Consider the following 9,383-nt stretch of genomic DNA (forward strand, 5'->3'; position numbering starts at 1 on the left):
ATGAAACAACTATATATGGATTAAAATAGCTCCCTTATTTAACTTTTTATAAAGATGATATTAAAAAAATATTTTATATTATCATTTAATTATAAATTATTATGTATGATAAATTTATTGACTGTTATAATAATTATCTTAAAAATTATTGAAATGATGATTTTTTATCGGAAAAATAATTAGTGCATAATCATTTAAACTATTTTTTAAGTTTATTGGAAATATTAATTTAGAAATTTCATATTTCCATATTTGATATTTAAAAAAATTATAACATTTTAAAAATGTTTTTTAGTTATATTTCCTAACTAAACATTTTCTTAAGGATAAGGTGGGTCAGCGGGAATCACGATTTTCGCGAAGCAGGAATTTTTTTTAGAGCATAAAAATACAATAATGCCCATCATCATCTCAAAACCTAATTTTTGCTCTCCCCATTTGTCGTTCATCCATTTTCCCTCTGCCATTATCTTGCCCGAGAAGAAAAATACTAGACTACTGTGATCGAATGCAGGAGTAAAGACAAAAAAGTTTATTAGCTCTATTTTCATTCCCGAGAGTTTCACTTTGCCAAGTTAATACCTTGATTTTCTTAAGAGTATTTTCTTTTCATATACTAGTATAATTGATGACGTTTTTTCCATCTAATTTTTTGGTTTTTTTCTCCACTCCATAGTTGTAGTATAATATATCATAAAAATTATAATTTGAAACTCCCTTTTACCTGGTCCTCTATGTGAAACAACAAATTAACTTCGTTGCTGAATTATCCATGTCTAATCATTAATTAAAATTGCATATTAAGTAATAAGTAGTTCCTAAAAATAATTTTATAATTGAAACCAATCTATGTTAAACCTATGCATTTTACCGTCTAAATTCTAAAACACTTCCGTCGCTCTCATTATAACTGCAACCATGTCAGTCATGCATCGTTCTGTGGGCAAACACAACTTGGCTGGAATGAATCCATTCTCTAGTGATTTTGTAAGATTCTCATAAATGCATGTCCCTCACTTTGTAGTTTGTACATATACGGCTTCAACTAGATCCATTTTTTCAGAGGAATAATAAAAGCAATAGTAATAAGAGACTTAAAAACATAGGTTTGGGCAGTATAAAAAATAAAATAAAATTGGGCGGCTATGTCTTTAAAAATGTTTTCCTCCAAATCTGAGACATCGAAAATTGGGTAACGATTCTTGCATATTTTAAGATCTTTATAATTAAGCGATCTGTTCTTGGACCAAACTCCTTCTCATCATAAAGGTACAAGTCAAAAGTATATATATCATAAATGCTTAACACCCTAAAAATAATATGAAGATAAATAAATATATATACCAAGCGGGAAAGAAAATGTTTTTTTGGCGAGTTCTGTAGTCGAATTGAATAATCATATTGGACAATATAGCGATGTCCCTTTCGATACAAAGACAAATATTGAAACATCGATGAGAGTATGAGACTATCTTATCCCCTGTATTCTCTCTCTCCCGTTTAGAGCCAAACAAATATATATCTCTTCAACTTATTTATTGTTGGCATCGACCCCCACCACATCTAATTGATTAACCACCAAGTTTCCAGTTAAGCAAAAAAGAAGAAGAAGGTATTTCATTCATGTTTGGTACAAAATAGAGCATGCAAAAGGTTCAAAGCAATCTATAGCCCACTTGCTGCTCACTATTGGTGTGAGGCTGTTTTACATCTAGCTAGGTGCACAAAGCCGAACAGTTGAGAGTGCCTTGTTAAAATGCTTTGCTTTGGTCCCAAGGTACTCATTCCAAGTCACTGCCTTATAAAGGGGAGGCTTATTTGGGCCCACTAACTTCGCATGTGGACATATCTCCACATTTGGAGGGGGCCCACATAAATACGCAACTGAAAGCCTTCGCTGGATCCGGTTCACTAAGACCCGGTGGAGCACACTCGGGTACAACCCGTTCGACAATATGTGGAGGAGGTCGCCTACATTGATCACAAGTCCGCCGGAGAGTGGTGGCACCGTCACCCACCCGACGCCTTTTCGGTGAACCTGCAACCCGCTTATGTTGTTTTGGTAAAGGATTGTGAGAAGGGTGGAGTCGGTGTGGGCGGCTAGACCCATGGCCCGATCCGGATCCGGACAAGTCGGGTATGAATTCAATTGCAAGGCAGCACAAGTCTTTTCGAATTGGCCTTTTGAGCCAGCCCATTTAAGGTCTTCCTTTGTAATACCCAGAGAATCCAACATGAGCAACATCAGCTTTCCCACTAGCTTTTTCATGGCTTCGTCATATTGCATGACGAAATCACTGAAGAAAAAGGACAACAAAAAAAAACGTTAGGAAAAATCACACCATGGTTTGACCATATTAGCCAAGAGATTTCCAACATGTTCGCAAATATATGTAAATTGATCATTCAATTCGGTGTTGGTGCATTAGATTTTCATGATCACTCTAGTAATATAATTAATCTTCAAGGTGGGTCCACACCCCTCATTATGATCTTTTGCTAATTAATTGCATTAGGATAAGAAATTGGGTGCTTGTAATTAAGCCACATGTATTGTCACAACAAAAACTTCCAAAGATGTCTTTTTAAAACAGAATAAAAATTAGTAAAGAAAAACAAAGAAGAAAGAGTACATTAAGGAGGAAGAGAGATGGGATAGTAGTAGTTAGCTACTAGGTAGCATATTGAGAACACGTGCATGAGGATATATTAATGTGTGTGTGTGTGTGTGTCAGAGAGAGAGAGAGAGAGAGTTTGTAGACCAACCAGTATTTGTCGTAATCTTGGGGCCAGAGTTGGCGAAAATGCTCAAGAGGGGATCCAACAATTGTGAAGCCTTCAGACCACATGAGTTTGGGGAAGAAGGAAGAGATGCGAGCGAGGCCATAGCCATCAACACCGTCAGGGGAACGAGCTGCTTTGTGTTTTTGGTGAGAAGGGAGAGAGAATAGGGTCTCCCCAACCCATTGAATGTCTTGGAGGAGGCTCATGGGTATGCCATGGTTCAGCACTTGGTACGCTCCCCAAGTTGTGCATGCATGGTGTATCAACTTTGAAGCATTTGGGTCATTGAGATCAATAACGGGGACACTCTCGTTGGAAGCAGGGGAATTAGTGTGATCATCATGGCCATGGTGTGTCCAAGTGTAAGACTCGGGGAGTTCTTGTAGGGAGTTTAAGTCAGGGTGCTTGTGTTGAACGTGCACGGGGTGGGATCGGTAGGCTTCTGAGAGTGAAGGCATAATAGTGTGGAACAAATAGTGACCACTTACGTTTAAGGTGTGTGTGTGTATTCGATACTAATTAGAAATAGAGACTAATTATGACAAGTTCAAAAATAGTAGCCGTTGATGCAAAGAAAACACGGTACCGCATGGAAAGATAGAGATGATGAGGTGAGAAACATGATTGTGCGTAGTGAGTATATATAGAGATGATGGGGTAGATGGGGACAAAATGTTGTCCGTGCCCTAAGCCTAAAGATAAAGAGAGAAAATGCCTTGTTTTTATTGTTTCTCCCTTTCAGGTGTTGATTTCTGTTGGAGCATAAGTTTTCCAAAAATATTTTAATTTTAACAAAAATTGAGATAATAAAAGGCTAGCTATTTAATTTTAGATGCATTTTTAAAATGTGTATATGAAAAAGATAATATATATATATATATATAATCCATGGACATTTATATTATCTTACTAAACACTTAGAAAAAGATAGAGAGAAATGTAGATATATAAATAATTTAATTAATATGAGGTGTATGTAATTTAAGTGAGAAGAAATATACTCTAGAAGAAAGGAAAGAAAATATAATAAATCTGATGAAAAAGGTTAAAAAATGAAAGAAATATAATGTAAAATACATGTACAAATAATTAAGGTGTAAAAAACAGGTGACAAAAAATGTAAAAATACTAAAATTATAATTTAAAAAACAAAAACGGGTGTATTGTAATTAGACAAAGGGGAAAAAAAAAACAAATAGGAAAGGACCATCTTTTCCTCTACACAGAAAAATATAACTAAGAATGAGGATGGGAGAGGCACCTCAACCTCTCAATTCACAACTTTAAGGGTTCCACGAAAGAAGAAGGGCCCCTACCTCAACATGTGCCCTTGTCTTGTCCTCAAGTAGAAAAACATTTAAATCAAAATCTTCCAACTTGGTTCCGATATATCACATTCGCTATACGACAATAACCACAATACCCTCAATTTGGGTTGGTTGCCATTGTGACCAAATTGCCCATCTCGAGAAAGAAAAAAAAAAAAAAGTGTTTATACAGAGAGAGGGAGAGAGGAGATACTGCCTTAAATATTTTGATAATCTTATATAGATATACTTTTTATTGAATTACTTATTAAGTTACAATTATATATTTTTTAAAATTTTATTAAATTTGAACGACTATAAATATATAAATGGTTTTTATTTTTATATATTCAAACATACATATATATACTGTTAATTTTAATGTATATTTTATGAAGTACTAAATTATTTTAAATTAATTAATTTAATATCTGTAGAAATTATTTATATGATGAAAACTTCAAATTCAATAATAAATTATTAAATAGAGTAAAAATGATATAACTTATAACAGTGTAAATTAATATATCGGTGTGTGTGTGTAAGTTAATATATCTTCGCGTGTTAAAAAAATATATTATCAATAATGCATATATTATTATTATTATTATTTTAAAAGAAAATGATCAAATTTTATACAATTAAGGTGTGTGCATGTGATCCCAAATTTTAACAAATTTAATTGTTAAAACATTTTAATAATTATATATTTCAAATAAATATATGAATTCTTTCAATTAAAGCATTATTTACATTTTAAAAATATATTATACATTAAAACAAAACCAATTGATATTTTAGAAAATTTTCTACGATTTGGATTAGAAATATTACATTGCTCAACACAATCCTTTGCTTGGGAAATGGGAAGTGAGAAACTCGATCACTTCAAAAGATGAAGTAAATAATTTATTAGATAATGAATCTATTAATTATAATTATTAGTTCATATCTAATAGAGGAATCAAATTTGTTAATTTGTAAAATTAAAAAAATCAAATGTTATAATTAAAAATTTGGGGGCAAAACTTGTGAATTTAGAAAATTAAGAAAACAAAATTATAATTTACCCTAAAAATAATAAAATAATTTGTTAAAAATTAAATTTTATAAATCACTTAACAACTTCAACATTAATAACGTCACTTTTTAAAAAATGGTTTTAATTTTAATTATTAGTTTTAATTTTTTTTATTAGTGGTAAAGCTTGTTTGAATGTTCGGTAATTAAATTTTTTTAGTAATTTATAATGTTTTTTAAAATATTATTTGAAGTAATTTTTTTAAAATGTTAACTTCTAATTTATAGTTTTTTATATTTTTTTATTTTTATCTTCAATTTTTTAGTTATTTTTTAAAATAAATAATTATTTTATTATTTTTCTATCATTTTATATTTTTTAATTATTTCAAACAATTAATTTTAGTAAATAATTATAATTTAATAAGATAATTTTTTATCTTCCAATTAATTTTTCAACTAATTTTACCACAAATAACCTATATAATTAAGCCAACCTAACTCAAGGTAAGCTGAAATCAGCTTTAATATCTACATGGTCAATGACTCAACTCATTTTTAATTTGTAAAAATATATGAACCTAAATTTATCGATTCAACCAATCAGAAAACTGAACTAGAACGAATTGACTGACGGATGACAACTCACAAACATATCTAAAAACTTTGAAGGGAAGAAGACAATAATAGCACATAATTGAGCAACATAGCAAAGTGGAAACATCATATCAATTAATAAGGAGTTATTTTTATTTAATTAGTAGTTTTATTTTTTTTTCCAAACAAAATATTTTTGTAGTTAGAAAATCATAAGAATAATATCAAAGTGTAAATAATTTTAAAGTGAATTTTATCTCTCAAAAAAAAATTATACATACGATTAAAGAACTAAACTTCTCTCAATATGTTTAAGAGACACAATTAGATATATCTTTTTTTAGTTTTGAATTTAAATACTCAAAAAAATAATTTTATCATCCATAATATTCTTATTTGAAGAAAATAAGATTGTTTCTAATAAAAATACTTGTAATTTCCTAAAATAAAAATACTCAGTGGAAATTAGTCCTCAACAGTTATTTAGAGAAACAAAACACGAAAAATAATAGTAATAAATGCACAAAAGTATAAATGAGTGGATGGGAGTTTTTTCTTCCCTATGCCCTTCACTTGCGTAAATGATTATTTTAACGAAAAACCAGTAAAGTATTTTGGTATTTTGCAGTTAGATTGGTGTGTTTTACCTGTCCCCACAGTGCTTCCAGTGGCCTTACTGATATTCAGCAACATCATTCGCTTGACAAAACTACAACAATTTTGTGGCTTGTTCCCATAATATCATCACCAACCTAATCAATATCGAGAGTCTACGCAGATTTGTGAAAGCTTCTACAAGTCAACTTGTAGAGTCGACTCGTAGACTCGTAAAAGTCTACTTCGTAAAAAAAATATGAATAATAAGTAAATATATTCAAAATGCACCAATTTGCAAACAGATGACAATAAGTTCATAGTTCATACTTCATATTAGTCTATTACAAAACACAACAAGTGACCCTACAGTGTTGGAGTTGGATCAATCTTGTTATTGAAATTCAATAGAATTATACTTTTCATATGTGAGGAGATAGAAAATGCAAAAGAGAAGATAAAATGAAACTTTAATAACACCAAGAAAATGTATAATTTTTTAACTTTCTCATATTTAAAATTTGCTTGTGTATTATTTTGAGTTTTAACTATTTCTAATATAGCATATTTGATATCTATTTTAAGCTTTTGATCTAGATAATTTAATTTTTGTGGAACTTAATGATGATGCACAATCTGAGGAAGACTTTGATGATGATGATGGAGATGGAGATGATGATGAAAGTGATGATATTTATGGAGATGATCCTATTAGAGGATTGGACATGCTTCTTTGAAGACATTTGTGCTTTTTTTTAATTATTTAAATGCTTTAATTTTGAACACTTATGCATGGTTGTCAAACTCTAGAGTAAACTCATAGACTCTTACGAGTTTACACAGTCCGCTCCGATTTTGCTCAAAAACAAGTTTGCTTCCGAGTCAACTCGTGGGACTGAAATAAATTCTTAAACTCGTAAGAGTCTACAAGTTGACTCTAGAATTTGACAACTATGATTATCACAGCTATTCCTCCTTTCTGTTTGATTTGAAAAATTAAACTTGAGTTGTTAATATTGAAAGAAATAAAATATAAATAAGGCAATATTTTTATAATTGTTAAAAAAAATAATATAAATCGAGCATACTCCTAATAATAAGTCTCTGGTTTATGCTTTTTATGTGGTTCACAGTATACTTATTTACCATGACCGTGCATTGGCACCTAAATGAAACGATATATGACGTCATTGATTGATTAATAACAGTTATGGCCCTCTTCCTGTAATTGCTCATGACATGACATGCATTCACGGGACATGGGCTCGTGTGTGTTCACAACATCACACATATAATACTCTCTCTACGTGCACATGCACTTCACGTGGCTCAAACATGCTGAGGTCGGGACCGTTTGGATCGCTACTCAAGTAACTGAACCCACACCTTTTTTTTTTAATTATTATATATATAAAATATTTGCTAACTTACATAATGGTATTTTTTTTAGTATGAAAGTGGTAGTCAATTAAAATATATCAATAATATAATTTGTTAATACCCACATTTAAACTGATGAGTTATAATTAAAGATTATCTTAAAATATATCAATAGTATAACTTGTTAAAATACTCATACTAAAAAGTGGATGTTAATGTGTCCAAAGTAATAATGTAAAAATATTTTATATTATTATTTAATCATAAATTATCATTTAAATTATTTTAAAAATTAATAAATTTATTATACATAATAAATTATGATTAAATGACTATAAAAAAAATTTATAATATATAATTTTTTCTCTATATATAGAGAGATTGTGTGTTTGTCACTCTTAATTAATTTACACATGTTAAAAAATGTTAAAATCAATTAATAATTTTAAATTTATAAAATTTTCTTAGTTTCCAAAAAATACATTTACTGGAAAATTTAAAAATTAGAAAGTGTAAAAGTATTAATAAAGTACCACTAATAATATATATATATATATATATATATATATAGAGAGAGAGAGAGAGATTAATTAAGTGTTAATGCGTGCGTGATCTTTAATTCAGTTTTTTAAAATGTATAAATAAAACGGCCGGCATACTGCAGAGCAAAATGTGCACAAAAAAATACCTTCTACATGGACGGCAAAATATAGGAAAAGGGGTGGGGGGGGGGGTGTCTTTTATTTATTTTATGTTTCTCAAATAAGTAAAATAATAGTTATAGATAAATTAAGAGAAAGTTTTAATTATGTTATTATTCAGTACGAAAATCATAAACGCACTCACAGGACTTAATAGTTAATACCATTCTGTAAAACAAATATTAATTAAAAATAAAAATAATAAAACAACTTTTGACAAAAATCACACTTCGCGACGCGTGCACATTTAACTAACAAGATTCGTATGAAATAGCATTTTTCTTATTTTAAAGAAGATGAAAAGCTTCGTTGATGGATTCATGAAATCGCTCCTCCTTTGATGGAATGTTAAGATGCATAAGTGCATAACAGAATGAACGAGTTTAAATCACGCAATATACTTCACTTCTTTTTCTTTCTTTTTTTAAGTTTCTCTAAGATCTCGTATTGACTTTTTCTTAGGGATTCTTTTTGTAATCGGTCCTCTCGATAAAAGAAAAGGGTGGCTTTTGCCCTACAAGATAAGATCGTGCATGCGGTTTAATGTCTTCCCAATATGTCAACACAAAGTTTCTTATGGTGCCTATTACAATTCTAATTGAAGGCTCTAAATTCATCTCAAACATTAACATATTGTTAGGCACAACACGTTCAGATATGTAATGACTTCTAAGAGATTTGGAAAAACAATTTAATCATAAGAAATATCTTGCCTTATCATGTTTTATAGATTATGACGTACGTTTGAAATTTTTTTAATTCGCATGCCTTTCAAACACTGTACCTGTCTTTATATTTTAATATAACTAATAATTAATTAATCAATTAAAATATATGATAAGTAGGACGAGTCAATTACATCACATTCTTGCCTAAATTTCTGGGAATAACCAATCGAAGTAGAGTTTGGTTCAGAATGGTTAGTTCTTTTCTACTTCTTATATGAAAGTTTTTTCTTTTCTTTTCTTTCCTTCACTTATCTTTTTCCCAAGAAAATAAT

At 29.8% G+C, this 9,383-nt stretch overlaps 1 protein-coding gene across 1 annotated transcript; it reads right to left on the bottom strand.

The window, feature by feature from the left end:
* Window positions 1-1,360: 1,360 nt before the first annotated feature.
* LOC114387231 (gibberellin 3-beta-dioxygenase 1-like) lies at window positions 1,361-3,388 on the bottom strand. The gene is made up of 2 exons (XM_028347374.1): window positions 2,767-3,388; window positions 1,361-2,297 (listed from the first exon to the last, which is right to left on the bottom strand). The coding sequence occupies exons 1-2, from the start codon at window positions 3,240-3,242 to the stop codon at window positions 1,712-1,714; spliced, it is 1,062 nt and encodes a 353-aa protein (XP_028203175.1). The 5' UTR covers window positions 3,243-3,388; the 3' UTR covers window positions 1,361-1,711.
* Between the last annotated feature and the right edge of the window lie 5,995 nt (window positions 3,389-9,383).

This window comes from Glycine soja, chromosome 15 (genome assembly GCF_004193775.1).
Source record: "Glycine soja cultivar W05 chromosome 15, ASM419377v2, whole genome shotgun sequence".
Lineage (NCBI taxonomy): Eukaryota > Viridiplantae > Streptophyta > Magnoliopsida > Fabales > Fabaceae > Glycine > Glycine soja.